This window comes from Leptinotarsa decemlineata, unplaced genomic scaffold (assembly GCF_025532065.1).
Source record: "Leptinotarsa decemlineata unplaced genomic scaffold, Ldec_3_MD MMD2_P_RNA_scaffold_14, whole genome shotgun sequence".
In the NCBI taxonomy this organism is placed as follows: Eukaryota; Metazoa; Arthropoda; class Insecta; order Coleoptera; family Chrysomelidae; genus Leptinotarsa; species Leptinotarsa decemlineata.
In genome coordinates this window covers 13,323,357-13,349,266 of record NW_027412528.1, presented here as the reverse complement: position 1 = coordinate 13,349,266, position 25,910 = coordinate 13,323,357, and the positions used below count along the sequence as shown (strand labels likewise).

Genomic DNA, 25,910 nt, shown 5'->3' with positions numbered 1-25,910 from the left:
TGCCATGAGTTCACTTGTAACGAACTGTGCCGACTTATATGGTAATGACAAATATTTTCGAAGTGAATGTGGCACTAGTTTAGGTGCCTATTGATGTCTATTTTAACTTCATGATAGAGGTAATAACTTCATGCTGTTGAAAGTAATTTGTTAGTTTTGAAGTTCCGCACAGCATTGGTGATATTAAAGAATTATCACGGATTCAATATGGCAACGTCCATATCCACATCGTGATCTTAGAATGCTCCCATTCACCTGCTTCATTTAATGAGGTAAATAACTGAGTCCATTTATTTTTCTACGTCCATGGTGACTTACGGCTGCTTTTGAGTAAATTCGAGCCTGATATTAACAAACTTGTTAAAAATCATCAAATTCATCCGTCACATTAGATTAGTTTTGAAATTCAAATTGAAATGTTTGTTTCAACAACACGAATAAAAGTTTTCCTAATACTGCAAAATGGTGTTTTATATTACACTCAACAGAAAGTCTTATTTCCACATGACACACATAATTTAATCATTAAAATAATGACTGCGATTGTGATTCTTAATTTGAAGTGATGTGATTAAAAATATTAAAACCATCAAGAATAAAGTGAATGATTACAAGGTCGTTGTTACCAAATTCATCATGGATGAACTGGAGGTTTCGACATACTACAGAGGAAGAAATCGCATTCTATCGTTCTGTAGCTTGTATTAACAGTTTGTGATGAAGATCTGCTATGAAATATATTTAGGAGGTACTGCAGTCATGAGTACAATGGCTATGTCCAATGACCTTAACAAATATTGGTACATAAATCCAGCAAAATGTTTATTATACCTTTTGCTTTAAAGAATGCTGAGCGGCACAAAATTGCTAGATGTGTCGGCAATTGCTCCCACACAATACTCAATATTCTTGATTCCAGGTGATTAGGTATTATAAAATAGATAAATTTCAAAATACAATAAAGTAATATGAATAAAGAAGTATGAATTCGTTTAGCGAATTCACACATTCATTTGAATGATAATCCCTGTTTTGTTTGCAGTTTGTAATTTTGGATCCCATTGGCCAACATTTACAATTCAAGCTTTTTGATCAAGATGACTTAAATGAAGATGATTTCTTGGGAAGGTAAGCAATTTAAAAACTATTCTGCAAAGTCTCATATTTTCCCACCCCAGTGTTCTTTAAATGTAAGGATAGTGGGTAAAGAAAGAATAACTACAGGGTGTTCCTTAAACACATGCTAGTATTTAAGGAGGTAATTCTTAGACCCATTTTAAGAAAAAAACGTCCTATGGACGAATGTCCTAAACGCCTTTACTTTTGAGATACAGGGTGGCAAAGTTTTCAAAAATAATCAGTTTTTTAATAATAACTGTGATAATTTTGTAGACATCTTTGGCATATTTGGTACATATGTTCCATGCCTCAAGGCGCATTATCTGATGTACACAAATTTGTATTTTTTCAAACAGTGGCATCCCTACGGGTTTCGCATTGAATATTTTTGGGGAAAAAGTACTACGCCAATGCTTTCTTTTCAAAATAAAATCATTTTTAAAATCCTCATTTATTTGTCAATTAGTAATAATACCAAAACTGATTATAAAAATTGTTGGAAGTGGCCACCTGCACTTAGAATGCATGCTTCCGCCCTTCTACGCATGGAATTACGCACCCGTTCAAATATTCCCGGCGTATTTCGTATAGTTTCACACGAGGCAACTATTCGCTCTCTTAAATCTTCTAAAGTATTAACGGGAGTTTTATACACAAGAGTTTTAAGGTAACCCCTTGAAAAAAATCTAAGCTGTTGAGATCGGGGGATCTTGCTGGCCATTGCTGAGGTCCTCCGCGACCTATCCAACGATTAGGATAAACTGTATTTAAATGGTTTCGGACAATTACACTGAAATGAGCAGGGGCGCCATCGTGCATGTACCATATTCGATTTCTTAACGCAAGTGGCACATCTTCCAATAACCCAGGTAAGTCTTCTTCGAGAAAGTGTAAATAAGAACGACCATCAAGGCGTCCTGGTAGAAAAAATGGGCCTATTAGATGATCACCTATAATTCCTGCCCATACATTAACCGAAAATTGGTGTTGGAAATGGGTTTCGGTTATTGCATGGGGATTTTCTTCAGCCCACACATGATTGTTATGGAAATTTTGAATGGCATTCCGAGAAAAATTTGCTTCGTCTGTGAACAAAATTTGTGTCTCAAACTGCGAATTTAGTGCAATACTTTGTAGATACCACTGACTGAAGTTCACACGCTGTGGAAAATCTCTGGGGAGTAATGCCTGCACTCTTGAAATATGGTATGGGTATAACAAAAAATCAACCAAAATACGCCAAACAATTTGATGACAAATATCCAGAGTTCTAGCGATCTTCCTCGTATTCGTCTCAGGATGTTCCTCAATTTCTTGCAGCACCGTTTCCTCAATTTCAGGAGTTCTTACTACACGAGGTCTACCTTCCGGAGTCCCTTTCTTGAAACTACCAGTTTCCCCAAGTCGACGATGAATATTTGAAAAGGTTCGGCTATCTGGTAAGGCACGATTAGGATATCTTTCCTGATAAATGCGCCTGGCTTCTGTTGCATTACCATCGGCAAGGCCATATACGTAATGCATTTGCGCCATTTCCGCATTCGTATAATTTACCATATTTACTGATATTCAGAAAAACAGCGGACTACCAAAATAACTTCAATAACACTTCAAAATCAATCAAAACGCGCTGTGACAGTTTTTAACACCAACACCTTATTTTAAACCGACATCAATATTAGCTACTACATACAGAGAATTCGTTTTTTATTGCTATGGTGGGTACGCTGTTTTTTCTGCTTTTAATCTTAAAAAAAATCACATATCGACAAACTCCATATTTCCAAGAGGTGCAGTAAATAAATTCTGCTACACGTCATTTATTCCAGGATAACTGAATTTATGTTTTCAAAAATTATTAAGCGGTGCTGCGTTATGACGTAATTTTAATTGAGAACAGTGCATCTGACAACAAACAAATACCTTTTAGATCCTCAATTATTTTGCAACAAATCTGATCTCTTAGTTAGCTTTCAGTCGATGCACGATACCGCATCAGATTTTTAAGGAATTTATCCTTAAGTAAAGCGATTTTTAATTTTTTGAGCGAAAACCATGCGTCGGACAAAGAAAACCCAGTAAATCAAATGTGCTCAAAAATGTATGGAGATTTTAGAAATAATTTTTAATTCAAGATAAAGCAGTGGCGTAGTATTTTTTTCGCCAAAAATATACATTTCAAAACTCGTACATACGCCACTGGCAGAGAAAATTAAGAAAATTGTACATCAGAAAATGCGCCTTGAGGCATGGACATATGTACCAAATATGCCAAAGATGTCTACAAAATTAAGGCGTTTAGGACATACGTCCATAGGACGTTTTTTCCTTAAAATGGGTCTAAGAATTACCTCCTTAAATATTAGCATGTGTTTAAGGGACACCCTGTATATGTAAATTATCGGCGATGAATATTTTGAAAATGGCCTATTTAAGGTCTAATTGAATCAGTCGTTAGGGAAACCCTAACAAATTGAATCCTGTGGAAACAGCAAAAATGTTGGAATAGGTGGCGTATGTAGATCTGCATTATAATATATAAAATAAAAAATTCGAAAATTGATTTTTTTGTACTAGAAGCGTTTCTCAAACTTTTCCAATTGTCAGTTGAAAACTTCGTTTAATTGAATTATAACTAACGTCGAATTTATCTTTCAATAGAACCAAAATCATGAAAATCTAAAAAAGTGGTGACGTTTCATTTTTTACAATTATATTTATTATTAACTTACAAACTTGATTATATGGAATGAAAATATGAGACTTTTTGCCATCTAAGGTTTCATTACTTCTTATGGTAGCATCAAAACCAATTGTGTTCTTTTCTAGTGGCATTGTTGAAATACATCACGTTATAAAAGAAGGAAAGAATGACAAATGGTTTACTTTAGATAATGCTAAACATGGAAAACTTCACCTGAGATTCACATGGCTAGGACTTTCAGCAGATCAAGGGACTCTTGATACGGTAATTACAAAATATTTATTATTTAAAAATCATTTTGGATGGTCGCAAAAGTTACAATATTTTGAAGATTTTGGAAATAAATAAATAATTACTATCATCCTTATTATGTCATCTACAATACCCATCGAGAAACCGTTAGTGGCTGCTATTTCCTGTATTGTACGTCTTTCTTTTGTGAACCTATCATGTGTCAAGGAAAAGTCAAAAGACGATGCACTAAAAAATTCAACCCAGAGTGCCTGGAGTGTTTCTTATCGTTTCACAGCAAGCCATGATGCGATCCCTCAACATTTCCTCGTTTTCAATGGGGCTGGCATAAACTAGTGATTTTAAGTGTCCCCAAAAGAAAAAATCGACGGGATTGAGGTCCGGTAATCTCGGGTGCCATTGTTCAGTGCCTCCTCTTCCTATTCATCGTTGAGGATATGCTACGTCTAAAAAATTTCTTGCTATCACACTAAAATGAGCAGGAGCTCCATCGTGCATGAACCAAGAGTGATTCCGGAGACCAATGGGAACATCTTCCATAAGTTGGGGAAGCTCGTGTTCCAAAAAATGTAGGTAAGCATCTCCATTTGAACGTAAGGGGAGAAAATAGGGCCCAAATAAATAATCTCCAATTATTCCTACCCATACATTAAAAGAGAATCTATCTGGAAATGAGTTTGCGTTATCGCATGTAGGTTATCTTTTCCCCAGATGTGGTTGTTATGGAAGTTCATGATATTATTTCTTGAAAAATTAGCCTCATCTGTGAAGAGGATTTTCGATAAAATTTGCGGATGTTGTTCGACTTTTCTTTGAAGCCGTTGAGCAAATTCGATACGTGGTTGGAAATCACGTAGCGTAAGTGCCTAGAAACGCTGAATATGATAAGGATATAATTGCTATTCCTTTAAAATTCTGTTAACTTTCATGTGACTCACATTGTACTTGTCTCTGGATGCTCTTGTAGGCCGTTGCCGTCCTACTGCAGAATTCGTTAAAAATCTTCCAGATTCGGAAAGTCGCCGGAAAAAAATCGCAAATGTCGCTGCACAAGGAGTCACGCGTTGGGGATACCTTTCCTGATAGATGCGTCTGGCCTCGCTTGAATTTCCGTCAGCCAAGCCGTATGCAAAAACCATATCAGCCATTTCAGCATTCGTAAAGTCGAGCATGGTATCAAAAAATCACTTTATAAACTCCGAACTGTGAATTTGTCAATCGATAGTTCAAAATGTGACAGCGAACTTCTATGTTTATAAACAAACTTTCATAGCCTACTCGATTGAATTAACTTAATTAGCAAGCGGGGAGTGACAAAAATTATTGAAATCAAATTTGGCTGTAAGGAGGTGTACCTTTTTTACTTGGAAATGGTGTGGGAATTAGGTTTTTTCATGAAAAGTACCAAAAGTTTACTGACAAAAAAGTTAGGGCAATTTGAAATAAATAATGACAGCGTACGCAGCGCCTTCTAGATGTTACATGAAAATTAATAGGAAATTATGATTTCCCACGTCAAAAAACCCCGGGTACCGAATTTCGTGCAAATACCTTATTTTTTGCAAGAGTTATTTTCAAAAAGCGAACAAAAAAAGTCAATTTCAACACCTCGTATCTCCGAAACGAAGCACAATTTTTTGTAGACTATTTTTAAAAATTGAACTTCCTTATGTTACACCCTGTATAGGTTTACTAGGTGCAAATGTGCAAGGCTTGTTGAGTTTTTTAGACAGAGCATTAACTTGTCTATTGAGAGAAAGTTTTTGTTCTAACTCGAGGCCTAGGAATCTCGTTGATTCTGAGTTGGGAACTTCAGTGTTACCAACATTTATTGATAATTTATAAGTGCGCTTTAAAGTATTAGTGAACTCAATGGAGACCATTTTCTTCGCATCATTGATAAGGTGATTAACTTCACACCAGTATGTAAATTCTTTTATTACAGTATCTATTATAGCCTGTACCTGTGTCACGGTTTAAAATACCGCGACAACATTAAGATTATTTTAATTACCTCGAGAATCCCCCCGTAAATATATTGACTTCCGATACTCCGATCGATACGCATGATTCCTACGAATATTTACGGAATAACGACAGAACACCCACGATTGAATTAGTCTTTGTCTATTGGTCGCTAGAAAATCTACGTTTATTCGATTTATTAATTCGTACCAAGTTTTTGGGATTTCAAAGTAGATTTTCATATTAAACAGTTGTGTCACGTTACGTATGGTATTGATCAGTGTGAAAAACTGTTACCCTAAATGGGATTTGAATTGCACCAAAGTTAAAGATCTAAAGTAAATCTGGGTAAGAAATAATGCTTTTTTATGGAAAATTCGGTGTCGAACAACTGTCATTTCATTTCAGTTAAACAAAAACAAAGCCCAAGGCCCTAGCAAAAACTATATATTTACTGGTATTCATTGATTTTGAGATAACCCTCCTTCCATTAAAGAGGTAATGTAGTTTTTTTTATATTTCCAATTCTTGAGTAATAAATACACGAATTGTTTTTCATTCAAATTTGTAGGGTTCTGGTGGAAAATTCTAGCATTGGGTCATAGGTTTTCCAAGCCATCTGAATCTAGAATTTTTATTATACAATCACAGAATCGTGGGAGCCAGAAGGACAGCAAATCCAGAATAAAGGATAGGGAAAAGGGCTACCAATATCCAGCAAATAACCCAAACCAAAACAGATAAGATTAGATACATAAGTTTTTGTTATTTCCATTTGAACTTTGATTTCGTAGATTTCAATATACGAGTTTATTACCCATCAAATATTGAGAAATCATATGATTATTTTGTTGTGAACCACGCGCATGTACATGTTACTGGGAGGAAGTTGTTGTTGAGAACAATAATTACGTATTTCTTTTTTTTTGCTCTTCAAGCGTGATACGTGTTGTGGGATATTTTTGTTCTTATCATTAAATTATTCGATATACTCAGAAGCTAAGTTTCAATATATTCACATATAATCAATACATCCCTCAATTATTTTAATGGTGATCATTTCACGAAAATTACCTGTTGGTTCCTCGAGATCTGGAAGTCCTCTGGCTTGGGCTGCTTGAGAGCCAGTGGCGCCCTTTTTTTTATAATAAAACCTACCCCCAAACTCTACGACTGAAGCCGTGCATCCCCTTTGTACGCGTGTACTTAAGCATCGACAGGTAAAGTGATTTGTTTTGGTTTTTCTTATTTTTTTTGTTTTCATTCGTTTGAGTTACTTTTAGTTTGAAAAGATTGATAGTTTCAGTTGTAACAACGATTATTGTGTTGTCTGCGTATACGAAAGTACGTCCTTGACTAAATTGATTAGGAAGGTCATTGACATACAGCAGATATAGCAGTGGCCCAAGAACCCCACCTTGGGGAGTGCCAATCTTTATATCTAATTTTTCGCAGAACTGCTTCTCAACCTGTACCTTAAGAGATCTACCAGACATATCCATTTTTTAATTGGAACTCAAGTTCATTATTTATATTTCATGCCTGTTCAGTTTTATTGTTGGGGCCATTCATTTTTGTATTATAGTTGTTAGTCTTTCCTTAATTAATTTCAAATTTGTAATTTTATTCTTAGTTGACATTTTAAGATTTTATACAGAAAAAGTTGACAAACTCCATAGTTACAGAAATGATATCGTATACGGCTGATGGGGAGTAACAATTTCATCGCAGTGCCAATTTTTACATTTCAGGTATCCCTTGAAACAAAATTATTGAAGGTGACAAACATAAGTACGGCTCTCCTTACTATTTATTTAGACACAGCCCAAGATCTACAGAAAGTGAAATCGAAGAAACCAGATCCATATGTATCCATATGTTGTCTTAACAGTAGGAAAAGTACAACAGAAGAGTAAAGTTAAGAAACACACCGTCGATCCTGTGTGGGAACAAGGATTTTCACTTCTTGTTGCTAATCCTGACAGTGATTCTTTGAATCTCAGTATTGTCGACAAGAATAGTGACAGTAAATTGGACCAACTTGTGTACAGCATAAAAAACCTCTTTGATTTTCCGGATTTGCAAATCAGTAAAGAAGAATTCCCACTCACGAACTCTGGAAAAATTATACTTTCGTTGCAACTGAGGGTAAGAGAAAAAATTTGTATTTTGCAAGTAACTATTTTTCTTTTGATTGCAGCTCACTTACTAGTTTTATTGCACGTCATGCGTTACTATTTGAAATAAACATTCAAACATATCGGGTAATTTTTGAGTTATTTATTCTTAATATTTTTCACATCAACAAAATAACAAAAAGATTTACGTAATGTTTATAGGTGAAGCTGTGAAAACAAGTCATTTTTCAAAATGAAAAAATTTACCACAATGACTATATATATATATATATATATATAGAAACAGAAGTTAATATCGGACATAGCACTCATGAAAGTGGCAAACCATAGACACGTGTTTCGGGCTTTTGGCCCATCATCAGTATGGTGCAGCCAAGTGTAAGGATGGGCAACACTTGGTTACCAAAAGATAGAAATACAAATACACGGAGCCACCAACAGGAGCCAACCGCACATTTGTGGTTTCAGTTGATAGATCTCGTGTTCACAAGAAAACTATCAAAATCACCACGGAGGCAGCTATAGCTGTGAACACGAGATCTATCAACTGAAACCACAAATGTGCGGTTGGCTCCTGTTGGTGGCTCCGTGTATTTGTATTTCTATCTTTTGGTAACCAAGTGTTGCCCATCCTTACACTTGGCTGCACCATACTGATGATGGGCCAAAAGCCCGAAACACGTGTCTATGGTTTGCCACTTTCATGAGTGCTATGTCCGATATTAACTTCTGTTTCTATATCAAGACACTCAATAACTTTCATATTTGTATATATATTTGTATATATATATGTGTATATATATCACTCTTCAAAGGATCCAGGAGGTGAAGGATCTAGGTGTTACATATAATAATGTTTCCTCTTTTGGAAATGATATTCAAGGATATATTTGTTCATCAAATCGTATGTTGGGATACCTAATAAGACAACTGAAAAACTTTTAAAATAATAATACAATCAAGCGTCTTTACTGTACACTGCGCCAGGAGTCAGGACCTAAAAGAGGTCCTGACTTCTGGCCTGAAGGACTGGAAAGATACGCGGTATCTATCCAAAACAAAATAGACATTGCCTACAAGGAATCCTGTCCAATGAGGATGGTTCAAACAGATGGCACAACCAATACATTATGGTGCTCTGAACTGGAACACCTCAGGAAGGCAACAAGAATGACATTTAACAAGGCAAAACGTACAAGACTCGAAGATGACTGGGGTATACAGGGCTTTTCATGATGAGCGTTAATTAGCCGTTTCTGGCAAACTATTCAACGGATCAACCTGAAAATTCCACAGTATGCATAACTCAATATGACCTACATGCCTAAAATATTTTAGCGTTGTCGCTTCTACTATAAAGTAGCGGCTTCTTTGATTCTTCAAATGGAACACCATATTATGGAACATCATATTATGATTCATTATCACTTTGTCAACAAACTCATATACTATTTCCCTATACCTATCTATTACCGTTTAGAAGATATAAATTAATTTCGGTATTTTTTTACCAAACATGCACTTTTATAAATGATGATAATCTTGAACTCTCTTGTACTAAAACGATCAAATTGGAAATGGAGTGGAGTGATACTATGACGATCTTCACTCCGAGTCATATTTTCATTTGCCTCATACAAGGTCATCAAAAAATACAGATACTTTGATCTCATGAAAAAATGAGTGGAACTCAATTTTTTCAAATGGAACAACCTGTATATTTCAACATTTTTGAGCTCTACATCCAATTTTAGATTAACTTTGTTCAGATAATACTATTTCTATTTTGAACCATTTTCGAGATGAACTGTTTCAAACGGAAATTGACATGGTTTCCTTGTTCATCACTCATTTTTGTAAAACAGATTTCGTTTGATGTTTCTCAATTAGTCACAGATAATATAATGGAAAGATAATTATTAAAATACTCCTCAATCATCGAATGAAACTTCTCTTCAAACAATAGTTTTATTAACGCTGAAACACGAACTGAAAATAATAAACCCATAAATTAATGAGTTAATTTAATCGTCAGTGTATTTCAGAATATGTTCAAACACATCTCCACCTCTACTTAAACAAACATGTAATCTCTTCAAAAGATTGTCATGTGTAGCGCTTCTGATCAAGTCTGGAGTCGAACTATTGAAAGCAGTTGTAACTTTCGATTTCATATCTTCCATTGTTGTTATTGGAGTAGAGTAAACCATATTTTTAATGAAACCCCACACGAAATAATCTAATGGATTGCCATCTGGTGTTCTAGGAGGCCAACGAAAAGGTCCATTATTACCAATCCATCTGTCTTCGAAGATTTCGGTTGAAGCTTCGCTGACTGAATGAGAATTATGGGGTGGAGCACCATCCATTTGGTACCATACACGTTCTCTTCCTGGTCTATTATTTAAAATCATTTGAATTCCATTCCTCAGTAAACCTTCATATTTTGATGCATTCAAATTATCATCATAAAACTCGATATAAAAAATTGACTCATTCTTTATGGCAAAAAATACATTGAATTGCCATCTTTCTTGAAAACCCCTTTGACGGACAACATGGGAATTTTATGGCGCCCAATAATGACTGTTGTGTCTATTGAAAACTCCATTTTTTGTGAACTTGGCCTCATCTGTCTATATGATATTATTGAAAAAATGTTCATCCTCTTGAGTCTTGACAAGTAACCATTCAAAGAATTCCACTCTGCTAGGTAATTCAGTCTCTTTCAAATGTTGGACACAGTAGAACTTATAGGGATGCCATTTATGCTTATTAAGAATTCGACAAATTGTCACGTAGGGTATACCTATCTCCCTTTCAGCCTCGTGCAGAGAAGCATTTGGAAATGCATGAAAGTATCCCAAAACTGTTATACCATTGGCATCATCATCCACTTTAGTCTTCTTACGAATGATTTTTGGACGGAAGCTTTCATTTAACCTACAGTTTTTTAGTAGTTGATTTATCACATTATTATTCGGCTTCAGAAGTTGTGGATATCTTTCATGAAATACTCGGCATGTTCTACTTGCAATTCTATTGCACTCACCATAAATTATTAATAAATTCAAGAAATCTTCATTACTGTAATCTAATCTTGACATTATTCTATTAAAATTGGTAGCTATCACAATCAGTCAAAACCACCAACGAAAGTCTGACGTTAAATACTTGGTTTATTTATTTTTCCAAAACACACTATTACCAGTACTTCAATGTATACAAATTGTAACTTTTCTAAGGTAGGTACATACCAATTTCGAATTGACTGATCTGAGACAGTTAAAAAACTGGAGCAAAAAGAAATATTACTAAGTATAAAAAAAAAGTTGAATATCCAAAATAAGTGATGAATTCAAAAAAAACGAGCAAGAAAACCACGTCAGTTTCCGTTTGGAACAGTTTATCTCGAACACGGTTCAAAATAGAAATAGTATTATCTGAACAAAGAGAATCTGAAATTGGATGTAGAGCTCAAAAATGTTGAAATATACAGGGTGTTCCATTTGAAAAAATTGAATTCCACTCATTTTTTCATGAGATCAAAGTATCTGCATTTTTTGAAGACCCTGTATGAGGCAAATGAAAATATGACTCGGAGTGAAGATCCTCATAGTATCACTCCACTCCATTTCAAATTTGATCGTTTTAGTGCAAGAGAGTTCATGATTATCAGCATTTATAAAAGTTCATGTTTGGTAAAAAAATATCGAAATTAATCTATATCTTCCAAACGGTAATAGATAGGTATAGGAAAATAGTATATGAATTTGTTGACAAAGTGATAATAAATCATAATATGATATTATATACGAGGTGTTCCATTTGAAAAATCAAAGAAGCCGCTACTTTATAGTAGAAACGACAACGCCGCTTCGTCTGAAATATTTTAGGCGTGTAGGTCATATTGATTTATGCATACTGTGAAATTTTCAGGAGAATCCGTTAAATAGATTGTCAGAAACGGCTAATTAACGCTCATCATGAAAAGCCCTGTATGTCAAATATATTCAAATATATGATGGAATCGGCCGATACTTGATGAAAATCCATAACTAACGTATTCCAAAAACACTTTATTGTGAGATTTTCACAAAATTGTTTTACAAAAACGCAACACGTGTTTCGCCATACAATGGCTTCATCTGGCGTGTCTTTCAACTAATTCTACACATTCAATACTAAATATATATATAGTTTATGGAGTACCTGAAATCAAAGTACCTGTAAACGAAGTACCTGAATTTTAAGTAGCTGATATTTTACCTGAGTTTCTAACGAATTAAATTACCTGCACTTATTTTCACATTTGAAAAAATATATTCAGTAACGGAGAGTTATTGAGTTCTAATTGATCATTCAGTAAATTACCCGAATTCCTGAATCTATTGATTTCTAAACATTCTAGAAGATTAAGTTTCAACCTCTTCTCTTCTAAATGTAACACCTCGTACTCATGATTGAACTCATGTCCTTCTGCTAAAAGATGGTTTGCAAATGTGGAATTGGTCTTTCTATTTACAAAACTACTCTCATGTTCTTTAATTCGTTGGAAAAATGTTCTTCCTGTTTGGCCAATATACAGTTTTGGACAAGAGCCACAAGTCAGCTTATATACTCCTGATCTATCCGACACCAAAGTTTTGTTCTTATTGTTTTTAATAAATTATTCGTTATTATTCGTTCTATAAGCTACGTTTACGCCTTCTTTCTTCAAAAAACGGGAAATATTCCTGTTTGGTTCCCCCACATATGTCAATGTCTTATAACTAACGTTATCGCATCTTGAATATGGGTAGACCAGATCCATGGCTTGCTTTTGTCGTTTTTTGGAAAGAATGGAGCTTACAATATCTACCTTATAACCGTTATTAATCGCGATTTGTTTGATCAAATTCAGCTCTTTCTGGAAATCCCTATCAGACAGTGGAATATTCAATAATCTGTGAAGCATACTATATTCAGTAACTCTCCGTTACTGAATATATTTTTTCAAATGTGAAAATGGAACATAAGTGCAGGTAATTCAATTCGTTAGAAACTCAGGTAAAATATCAGCTACTTAAAATTCAGGTACTTCGTTTACAGGTACTTTGATTTCAGGTACTCCATAAACTATATATATTTAGTATTGAATGTGTAGAATTAGTTGAAAGACACGCCAGATGAAGCCATTGTATGGCGAAACACGTGTTGCGTTTTTGTAAAACAATTTAGTGAAAATCTCACAATAAAGTATTTTTGGAATACGTTAAATATATTCAATATCAGGTCGTTTACATAACTTACCTTGTGATTAATATCTTGAATATAATAAACATTTTCAAATGGAGCATCTTGTATGAATTTTTTCAAGAAGGTTTCATCTATTCGTTTAAGATTTCTAAATGTAATTTATTTCTCACTTTGTTCTGATTTTTGCCATCTAATCTACAGATTATGAGACAATGATCTGAAATATTTGATGCATCTTAATATTTGGTGGCGCCCTAATAAACGGCAGTTTATGGTGTCTCTAGAAATGAATTTGGATATCTGCTCTCACAAGAATTCTCTCGATTAGAGGTTTTGATTTGAATTATTTGTGAATTGACGGTTTGACCAACTAATATTAGTAATAATCTTGCTAGAAATGTTTTTACAATATGCAAAAATAACCCCAATAATTATTCACCTACTTATTTGCTACGTATGTATATAATCGGTTTGAAACACTGTGGTTAATTTCAGATTTTGAAACATGAGCAATTTGTTTGTGACGAAAGTTCATCAGATTCTGATACTGAAGAATTCTCAAGGACGCACTCTGTCAGATCGTCGACCATGTCGCATAGATCAAGTAAGTTCATTGATATTATTTTATGGTGGAGTCTATTCGTAGAAACATCAGCTGAATGATGTAAAAGTCTAACTGTTATTGTTTATTTCAAGTATCATCTTCAAGTGGTAACTCACCACCGCCTAAATCTCCACAACCAATAGCAGAAGTTTCAGAAGTAGGAGAAGATACTATCAAAAAATCTTCCAGCAATTCCCAAAATTTGATGAGAAATCCAAGTTTTAGAGTGTGAGTAAGGAACATGTAGAAAACAATTCAGGATATCGATTAAGCTACTAGAAACATTTTTCTGTTGAAATTTTTCGTTTCTTTCAAAGAACGGGTCTTCATGAATCTATAAAATGTTTTTGAATGGTTTTCTATGGTTTATAAATCATAAAAGTTGTCTTTAGATTGTTCTCTATTTTAGGTTATTCTATCATTTACTTAATAGAAAAAAAAATGTAATTCTACTAACCAACCTGAAGAAAGGCGTTCAAAAATGTAAATGTCGTACAAAAAACAATTTCTTGTAACTTTTTGTGTCATATTCATTGATAGTACGTACAATAAATAATCAGTACGTACAATAATCATAAGGCATACATCAACTCAGTTTCAAAACTTGTTGTACAAAGTTCACTGAATAGACTAACAAGACGAACAAATATCAAGGGTGGTGAAAGAAAGTGCTCAGTTTGTTAGGGTGGTTTGGCCAATCTTGGTCAATAATGGTATTAAATGACTAGCGTTTTTTGACATAAACAATGATTCAAATAATCTCTTCCATAATTACTCAAATACCTTTGTAGTATCATGCCATTAATCTACTTTCAAGAACAAATGAAATGAAGGAATAAAGGAACACTTCTGCAAAAAAAATTGTTGCATGGTCTGAAAATCAACTTCAAAGTGCGAATATGACAAACATCTCTCATGAAATTTTCAATGAAAGGTACAGTTAAGAAGTGTCAAAACTTTGCAACAAACTAAAAAAAAAGTATATGTAAATTTGAAGTGACTCTTTATTAAGCCAGTAACAACTGCAATTTGCGTTATGACATATTTGACTGTGGTGAGTCTTCATTATCGAACATTTTGATTTCAGGGATGCTTTCATAATAATACACGTTTTTAGTTGTAGTTAGGTCTATACAGGGTGTTAATTAAGTATGTATCTACCATAAATTTAACAGAAGATTCTGTAGGTAATTTTAAAACGAAATGTTCATATAAACATGGGTCCGCAAATTCTTCGTTCTCAAGATACAGGGTGTTAAAAATAAAAAATATCCTTCACCTAATTTTGTTGTAATTTGGCAATGGTATTTACAACATTAAGGATCTAATTTAGCCCGAACGTGATTCAATTTATCAAGTCCAGTGGAGTCTCGAGCGGGATTTGAACGAATATTTTTGACTTAAAAATGTACGCCACTCACTTTTGTGCAATTTTTATTATTTATTTGAATTAAGCAATTTTGCTTAAGCAATCTTGCTTAGTTTTTAAGAAAAAAAAGTCGACTTAATTGCATATCCCTGGACCTCACATGGAATAATATAGGGAATTAAATGTTTCTTTTGGAAATTATTATTTTTACAATTTTTCATTTCTGATTATGTAAAATAACAACAAATATTAAATAACATGAACATCTAGATCAGTGGTCGCCAACCTGTCGATCGCGAGCTATCGGTAGCTCGCGGAGGCAATTCTGGTAGCTCTCACAACGATTTTAATTTAAAAAATACAAACTGCAAAAATCAGAGAAGCTTCCGAAAATTCCACAAAAAAATCTAATTGTCATAATATTGAACATAAACAGCGGCAACGTTGCGGTGAGCGATCTGCCGCTGACGCCATCAAGCTAGAATCGGCTAGAACCGACCAGCCGGACCAGCGCGTTAGTGTTCGAGAACGATTTGGATTGCTTTGAACGGGATAAATACGCACGGCGCGGCGACATTGCGCATAGTTTGAAACTGAACGCGTAACCAACGTCCAGCGGTTGGGTTAGTGGAGAACAACAAAACTAATATTATGGCAAGCAGTTGTAAGAAGGTAAAGACATACCACTTTCATTCGGAATGGGAAGAACAATACTTTTTTACAGAAGTTAAAGATAAAAATGTGTGTTTGTTATGTAATACTTCGGTCTCCATTGCTAAAAAAGGAAATATTGAGAGACATCATAAAACTGTACATTCTAATTTTGAAAAATCATTTCCACTACATTCTGCCTCCAAAAAGGAGAAACTGAAACAGTTAAAAAAGCAGTTAATTGGATAACAATCAATATTTTTAAGAACAGTCGATAAAAATAAGGCTGCAACTGAAGCATCGTACCATGTGTCCCAGATAATTGCACAAAAAAAGAAACCTTATGAAGACGGGGAAATGATAAAACAGGCGTTTTTAGAAGCTGCTGATTCGTTATTTGCCAACTTTAGAAATAAAGACAAGATAGTTTCAGCTCTAAAATCTATGCAACTTTCTGCTAATACAGTGATGAGACGTGTAGAAGTAATGAGCAATGATATTTTTCTACAGTTAAGAACTGACTTAGATAACTGTGTTTATTTTTCACTTCAACTGGATGAATCAACAGATGTCGTTGACACTACCCAGATGGCCGTGTTCGTCAGGATGGTTTTTAGTGATTTTACGATTAAAGAAGATCTTTTGAAGTTCATTCCACTGAAAGGACACACTACTGGACAAAAGTTGTTTTCTCATTTGAAAAATATTATTTCTTCCGAGAAAATTCCAATATCGAAAATGGTAGGCTTGAAAACCGATGGCGCTCCAGCTATGGTGGGTTGTGATAAGGGTCTGGTGGCGTTATGTCATAAAGATGAAACTTTTCCGCAATTTCTCTGTTACCACTGCATTATCCATCAGCAAGCATTATGTGGAAATTTCCTGAAACTAAACAACGTTATGAAACTGGTGCTAAAAATTGTGAACAAGATTAGAGCTCAAGCGTTACAAATAAGATTATTCAGAACCTTGGCCGATGAAGTTGACTGTCAATACGGGGACCTACTCCTTCACTTTGAAGTCCGATGGTTAAGTAGAGGACGGGTGCTGAAACGTTTTAATGATGTCCTATCTGGCATAGTTCAATTTTTCAAACAACGCGATGAACCAACTCCGGAACTAGAAAATTCAATCTGGCTTAGAGATTTTGGTTTTCTCGTGGACATTACAGAGAAATTAAATGAACTTAATTTGCAGCTTCAGGGGAGAGACAAAGAACTAGCGGAAATGATTTCTGATATGAAAGCATTTATCAAAAAGCTGGAGTTTTGGAAACAAAACCTAATTAACAGCGATGCCAAGCATTTTCCTATTCTTTCAGAAAAAATATCTTAAAATCGATTAGAACCCTATGACAACAAATATCATGTAGAAATAATTTCTACCCTGAAGAATAACTTCAAAAATCGTTTTAAGGATTTCAATGAAATGGCCGTAGTAGCGCAGTTTGTTGTTTCACCCTTTATGGAAATTGATATCCAACAGTTTGCAACTTGTGTTATGCAGAACTTTGGCGAAGACATCGCTGCAACAGAAATGGAAGTCATTGAGTTTCAAAATGATTTAGCCTCAAAATCGTTAGTCTCAAGTACTGAATGCATCTGGCCTATTGTAAGTAAAGACAAATATTCAGTTCTATGCCGTGTCGCCTTGAAAGTGAAAGCATTATTCAGTTCAACATATTTGTGTGAATCTTCTTTTTCCAATATGAAGTTTGACTTTCAGATGAACATTTGGATAATTGTATTCGAATGGCTGCATCAAATTATACTGCAAACATTAAAAAAATGATCGATGAGTCTGAGTGTCAGCCTTCTCATTGAACGTGCTTTTTTATTTTTCAATGTTTATGTTCATGATAGTGCGTTACTTTTTTGTTGTTATTATTAACTATTTTTAAATCATACGTGACATGCCATTGTGGCTGGATAAAAGTTTGTGTTTATTTTTCAAACACCTTCGTTTGATAGGTAGGAATGTAGCTATGAACAAGTACGTACTAGTAATATTAGTTATTTTGTTATTAGTTTATTATTAGTACCTATGTATTATGTACTATCAGTTAAATAGAAAATAAATACATATAATGATGAAATAACTGTGGATTATTTCACTTACGTTGCGTTACGTGGCTTCCGTGTGGGTAGCTCGCTGTTTATTCCAAAATTAACAAAGTAGCTCAACACATTGAAGAGGTTGGCGACCACTGATCTAGACTAACAAATTGCACTAAATTAAGTGTTGGAAATGGCTTCCTTCGGCTTCAATACAACCGTCTAGTCGCCGCATCATTGAATTTCGCACTCTTCTGAAAATACCATAAATCATAATCAAGGGTTGCCTTGGAAAACGATTGCAGCATTTAATAAACAACTTGACAGTTGTTGTCAACTTTACAAGCTTTTATTTTATAATTGTTATAAAAAGTGTTTAGTGGTTATTTTTCGAACTATTTTTGTAAAACATGGTTCAATTTACTAACAGTGAAATGTCAGATATGCATTTCTGTTATGGAATGGCTCACGGAAACTCAAATGCTGCAAGACGCATTACCATGAAATATTTCCTCAGCGTGTAGTGCCTAATAGAAGAACTTTTGTACATCTCCATGCACGACTTTCTGAAACAGGCAGCTTTAAAAGATCGACGGTTGTCATTGGAAGGCCTACAACGGTACAAACAGTTCAAATTGAAGAAGCTGATTTGAACTAAATCCTCATACCAGTACTCGGAAAATAGCTGATGAACTGAATATTACCCATGTCACAGTGTAGCAGATTTTAAGAGCTCAGCAGCTATATCCCTATCATGCAACGTGTGTAAGCTCTATTGCCCAGAGATTTGTCTGTAAGACTAGCTTTATCTAATTGGTTACGCGGTAAAATAAGAAGAAATCCAGTTTTTTATCGACCTTTTTTTGGGTAATGGTTACCTTCCACAATCTGAAAAAATTTAAAAATTATAATGGAGAACTTTATACAAGTGTAGAAGGGCAAACTTTTTAGTTTACCCCGATAAGTTACTGCGTAACGTATCAGAACACATTTTAAAATCAGACGGTGAACATCGGGTGGAATGGAATAGGACAAGAAAGATTACCAATGTGCCTCATTCTAAGAGACGTAAGCTAAAAGAATCAGCGTATATTCTCATGTCTGGAGAGAATTGTATCTCGAATAGCTCCTTAGAAATAGATCGTACTTGGCTACCCATCTTGAAAAAAACTTTGAATAGTGGCGAAATGGCAACAAACTGATATCGGAGAGTACCTTGTATTACATCGAATATTTCAGTTGTCAATCAACAACATTGACATAATTTCATATTTCAAAACTTCTTTGACATCTGTCGAAGAAGTAAAGAAATAAGCTCTTAAAAAAGGAATAACTGCATATTTATTCGAATTTTTATCCATTTCTGAAGACGGAGGCAGATTTTGGCCTCCGAAACGTAAAAGATAAGTATAATTTCTTAATATTTTTTTGATAGGCAAAATTGTAAAATACGACAAGTTACTGATAAATAGAAGATTTTTCTTTGTGAAAAATACTTTGATTTTTACGCAGTAACTTATCGGGGTAAACTAAAAAGTTTGCCCTTCTACACTTGTATAAAGTTCTCCATTATAATTTTTAAATTTTTTCAGATTGTGGAAGGTAACCATTACCCAAAAAAAGGTCGATAAAAAACTGATTTTTTCCTCCAAAAAAAAAATGACTTTCGTTGAATAAGAAATCCAGGTTTCCTAAGTCTAATATTGTTTACAGATGAAGCTTGTTTTTCTCGCAATTCAATTATTAACTTCCACAACAATCACAATTGAGCCTAAAACAATCCACACGCCTTGATAGAAAATTATTTTCAAAAACAGTTTTCTTTTAATATTTGGGTTGGAATTGTCGGTGACCATCTCATTGGGCCTCACTTCCTTCCACCTAGACTTGATGGAGAAGAATACCGAAGGTTTTTAGAATTTGTTTCACCTGGACTTTTAGAAGACATTCCAGTCATGGAAAGATTCTGTATGTGGTACAAGTACGATGGTGCTCCACCACACTTTAGTGTAGCGGCACGGCAATTTTTGGATTAAAATTACTATAATCGCTGGATTGAGAGAGCAGGCCCACACCCATGGCCACCTCGCTCGCCCGAAATGAATCCCTTAGATTATTTTCTCTGGGGACATCTTAAAGCGTTGGTATACCAAACTGCTATTCAAAGTGAAGAGGATTTACGGAATAAAATCATAAATTTATGTGACATAATAAAAAATACGCCAGGTATTTTTAGAAGAGTGCGAAATTCAATGATGCGGCGACTAGACGGTTGTATTGAAGCTGAAGGAGGCCATTTCCAACACTTAATTTCGTGCAATTCGTTAGTCTAGATGTTAATGTTATTTAATATTTGTTGTTATTGTTACATAATTAGTGATGAAAAATTGTAGAAATGATAATTTCCAAAAGAAACATTTAATTCCCCATATTATTCCTTGTGAGGTCCAGGGATATGCAATTAGGTCGATTTTTTTTTCTTAAAAACTAAACAAGATACGAAAAAAATTCAGGAGACAAAAAAGTTGTAGTTCTAATTGCCCAATCCAAAGAAATAATAAAATTTGCACAAAAGTCAGTGGCGTACATTTTTAAGTCAAAAATATTCGTTCAAATCCCGCTCGAGACGCCACTGGACTTAATAAATTGAATCACGTTCGGGCTAAATTAGCTCCTTAATGTTATAAATGCCATTGCCAAATTACAACAAAATTAGGTAAAGGATATTTAAGATATTTACGAATAACTTTTTTTTTTATTTCAACACCCTGTATCTTGAGAACGAAGGTTTTGCGGACCCATGTTTATATGAACATTTCGTCTTAAAATTACCTAAAGAATCGTCTGTTAAATTTATGGTACATACTTAATTAACACCCTGTATATGTATTTCTTTATTTTATTTATTCCTAAGAAACCACAAGGGTTTGTTAAAAGGTGGTTGACCATGTTTCATGGTGTATTTCATTAGTCCGGACTTCCATTGTCTAATATGATATAAATTTATTTGAAATCCCTGAAAGATCTGTAAAAAATTAAAAAGGTTGGCTGAAAAATAACAATTATATTGAGCAAAAAAAACTGAAATTACAATGAAATAAAATACAAGCAACAACCAAAAATAAAAAAAATTGAACTAATAACACGATATGAAAGTTAAGAATTGAAAGATTACGAAGTTATTTCACGACGTTTCTATTGTTAGTATCTACAATCGTCTCAGGTGATAACTGGACTTATTCCTTCGAGATCTGATTATTTATAGGCCATTCGAGTGCTTTCACTTATCCCCCCTTCCCCCTCTCCGCTTCATCGGTTTTAGCGGAAGCTGCCCGTTTGGCGGGAGTTGGTCCTATTTCGTTTAAGTAGAGGTTTCCATATATTGCGTATCTGTAGCTTGGTTAAATGTGTTGTTGGACAACATATATGCGGCTTCCAGTGTCACTGTTTTTCGAGTTTGAAAGCCGTGGATTATTGGAATTTCTTCCTGACGTTTCGCTGGCGCGAGTGGCTTGCTTCTTCAGAGGTTTAACCATCATGGCTTGCTGTCCGATGACAGTCATCGGTGTCTGACGATCAACGAACTCACTAGAAGCTTATCATCCCAATTTAATTGTTGATATTTGGACGATAGCTCGCTGGCGATAAAAACAGTGTTTCAAATCATTTAGAAAAAATCATTGATTATTCAAAACATCTTGGACTTGAACGAAATTTAAAAAATGCGAGTTGATTACTCATTCAACTCCAAATAATATTTCCGAATCCATCATTTTGAAATTGGCTCCTGGTATAAGAATTTTGGAAAAGTCTAAATGGAGTCTTCTGGATGGTCCTCTTTCTGAAGAGTTACTTTCAGAACATCTTCGAGAAAAACGGGAATCACTCAAATTGCTGACCACCAGGTTGAATGAACTTCCAAAACACGTTGCATTTTTTCTTTTGAAAAATTGTTTGGCGATACCAAAACTCATGTACGCCGTCAGATGTTTCCCCACTTGGTCAAGTCAGTTAGAGCTACGAATTTGATAATTTACTCCTCAACACGACGGAATATGTTACAATCATTTCAATAATGATTCATGGCTCCAAGCAACGCTTCCTGTAAACCTTGGCGAACTAGGGCTACGTTCAGCTTCTTCCTAGCTTTACCAGATTTTCTGCCTTCAGTCAATAGTGTTTCTGATCTTATCGATTCCATCCTTCCTTCCATATTTATCAATATCAAACACGTTTTTTATGCTGAAAGTGAATCACTTTGGCATGCCGCAACTAATATTGCTCCTCCTACAGATAAAAAGAAAATACAAAATGCATGAGACTGACCTCTTCTGAACATTATAACTGATAAACTTCTGAAGTGGATACGATAAGGCTCGTCTGAAAGCAACAATGATCAAGGAATCGGGTGCTTGGCTGAATGCTTTACCTGTTGCATCTCTTGGAACACTATTGGACGATGAATCTTTCAGAATAGCAGTAGGACTTGGGATGGGTTCATCTATTTGTGTGCCTTATACTTGTGTTTGCGGTAGTATAGTTGATGAGAAAGGTACACATGGTTTGAGTTGCAGGAGAAGTGCAGGGCGTACATTTTGACATCACCAAGCGAACGACATATTGAACCGAGCTATGTTGTCAGCGGATGTTCCTGCAATTCAGGAACCCTTAGGTACCAGTCGAAAAGGTGGTAAACGACCAAATAGTATGTCTCTCATATCATGGAAATACGGTAAACCTGTGGTATGGGACTTCACTTGCGTTGACACGGTCGCGGCTTCCTATCTAGCCGGAAGTTTGAAGTATGCTGGAACGCAGCATTGTCTAGCAAAAAATTGAAAAGAAAAAAATACCAAAATCTTGGTAACAACTATCTATTCCTGCCAGTAGCGGTTGAAACTTTTGGTGTTTATGGCCTGGAGTCTCTGTTATTCGTTCATGAACTCGGAAGGAGAATAGGCCAAGCAACGAAAGATCACCGTTCTACCTCTTCTTTGATAGAAAGAATTAGTATTGCTATTCAACGTGACAATGCTGCTTCAGTACTTGGAACTATTCCTCCTTCACATAATTTTGATGAAATCATGCATTGCCTTAATTTCAGTACGGAACTGAAACCTCTTCGAAACAAGCCGAGATATTTGGATATTCATCAGTTTCCTATAAAGGTTAATTCACAAGTGATTGATCCACCTTCTTCTTTTTCAGTGTGGTCAATGGACTTAAGTCATTCTTGCCCCCCAAATATGAGTTGCAGTCCTCGTAGAACTGGTTCCTTTTCAGTGGAAGAGCTTCATGAAGCAAGAGCCGAATCGATCCCTCTACGAAACCCTTCTTCACTTGGAAGGATCGATCGCAACTTGAGAAATGGTTCTTATGCAGATTATGTGAAACATGTTCTTCCTTACGAATCAGTAGATAGTTGTCCTGAAAATTTAGAGAAGAAAACTGAATTGGATAATTTAGGAAACACTTGCTACATGAATAGCATTTTATAAGTGTTGTTCATGACGAAAAATTTCAAGAACAAAGTTTTAATGATGAACGAGAACGGGAATGTTTCCTGCTTATTCATCAAACTCAAACAACTGTTCATGCAGCTGCAGTTTCGTAAGAAGGTATCATCTTTCCCTCCAACCGATTTCCTGGAGTCTTTGAAGTCCACTAGATACTCGTTAGGACAACAAGATGATTGTTCCGAATTCTTGGGGTCCTTGTTAAATACTCTTCGTGAGCAAAACAATAGCCAAATCAATACTCCTGACCGCTCTGGACTGAATGATTCCGTACAGCCCAACTCGTCTTGTGTTCGTAAATATTTTGCTAGAAAAATCCTCACTTGTTTACTTTGTAGTAAATGTTCAAGAGGTACCAAAAACTTATGTGAATTTCTGGAACTTCATCTAGCTCTTCCTGATAGGACTAATAACCAGTCCGTGCAAAGCTTATAGTTAAATCATCTGAAAATGGAACTTTTAACGGGTGATGATCGACTGTATTGCCAAACATGTGCCAAACTAACTGACTGTTATAAGGAAACAAGTATAGCTGAGGCACCAGTCAATCTAATAATAACACTGATGATCTTCAAACAAGTCTCAACCTCTGACGGAAGCAAGAAACTCTTTGGAAGGTTCAAAATAGATGAACATTTCAACCTAGCAGACCACTATTATAATATTCATGCAGTCATTGTTCACTGTGGTTCTGGCGTTGAATTTGGTCAGTATTACACCTTGGTCAAAGACGAAACGGACTGGTTTAAGTTTGACGATAGTCGTGTCACGAAGTGTTCTGGTGATGTATTGAATTTATTGGAGCCCCTGGAGACACCCTACATTTTATTTCATGAGAGAAAGGACATTGTTAGATCAAGATCTTCAGATGATGTGGTGCTGCAGATTTTTCCGGGTTTTCCTGCAGCTGAAAAAGCGAATGCGCCACTGGAATCAAAGAAGTCGCCCCGGAGCGCCAATTAATTTTTATTGTTGTTTTATAATTTCACAAATGAAGCGAATGATTGAAATAAAAGGCAACATGTTCACTTCAAGCGGATTATTTTTATCCACAATTGAGCAATTCCATTTGTACTTTTTAAAAAATATTCTTAAAATAATTATCGATATTATTTGTAGGAAACCAGATTTGGGTCAATTGGAATTGACGCTATTTTATAGTGCACCGCGGCAGAAATTAATAGTAACTGTTCATAAAATTGCGTAAGTATTTACATCAAAGCCTTATCATATTTGCAAACTTGAAAAATAATTTTCCAGAAACTTACCTCTGAAAGATCCCAGCGACATACCTGATCCTTATGTCAAATTGAAATTGATTTCTTCAGGGTCCCACAGGATAAAGAACAAAACGAAAGTAAGAATGAATAAATTAAATAACACTTTCCATTTCATTTATGTAGGTAATCCCAGAAGGAAAATCGAATTAATATGTAATATACAGTTTCCACTCAGATGCAATTAAAACAAGTTTTATGTCTTGATTAGTAGATTTTGGAACTTCTGGCGTGAAATAAGTAAACTGAAAACATTTTTTCTACACCAGAAAAAAATGCTGCCTCTCGAAGCGCGTTTTGCTAACTAAGTTAGCATCTTCAGGAGATGATCAGGAGTCATCTCGAATTTCACTAGTTCGGACTTCCATTGTCTACTATATAAAATGATTTGAAATCCCTGAAACAACTAAAAAAGAAGAACTAAAAATGAGATAAGTGAAAATAATAATTATATTAACCAAAATAAACCTGAAATGAAATAATAGTGAAATAAAATACAAGTAAAAATAGAACAATTGAATAAATAAAATAAAAATAAAGAAATGAAAAAAGAAAATAAAAAAAAAGTGGAGAGATTCCAAGTCACGTTAGTTCACGACGTTTCGATTGTTAGTATCTACAATCGTCTTCGGGTGATGACTGGACTGATTCCTACGAGAGATGACTATTTATAGGTCGTTCGAGTACTTTCACTTATCCCCGCTTTCCATTTTCCGTTTCACTGGTTCCGTGGGAGATGACCGTTTTGGCGGGAGTTGGCCATTTTTTCGCTTGATGATGGGTTTCCATATGTTGCGTATTTCTACGCTGGCTTGGCTGAATACGTTATTGGACAACATGTATGCGGCTTCCTTGAATTTTCTCCTAAACCAATGTTCCTCTCTGTGCAAGATCTCAGCTTGGGACCACTCGATGTTGTGTTGATGGGTCCAAAGATGGTCTGATATTCCTGATTTGCTGGTTTCCCCTCGCTGTGTGTGTTTCTTGTGCTCGGCAATGCGAACATTCAATGGCCTCTTAGTT

At 35.0% G+C, this 25,910-nt stretch overlaps 1 protein-coding gene across 1 annotated transcript in view; it reads left to right on the top strand.

Annotated features, from left to right (window-relative positions):
* The window catches only part of LOC111516154 (extended synaptotagmin-2), an 81,984-nt gene that overhangs the window by 27,024 nt on the left and 29,050 nt on the right, over window positions 1-25,910 (top strand). The window contains 8 exon segments of the mRNA XM_074179551.1: window positions 1,043-1,128; window positions 3,949-4,087; window positions 7,792-7,893; window positions 7,895-8,188; window positions 13,912-14,020; window positions 14,113-14,248; window positions 24,730-24,813; window positions 24,871-24,967. Of these exon segments, the coding sequence (XP_074035652.1) occupies window positions 1,043-1,128; window positions 3,949-4,087; window positions 7,792-7,893; window positions 7,895-8,188; window positions 13,912-14,020; window positions 14,113-14,248; window positions 24,730-24,813; window positions 24,871-24,967 (1,047 nt within the window).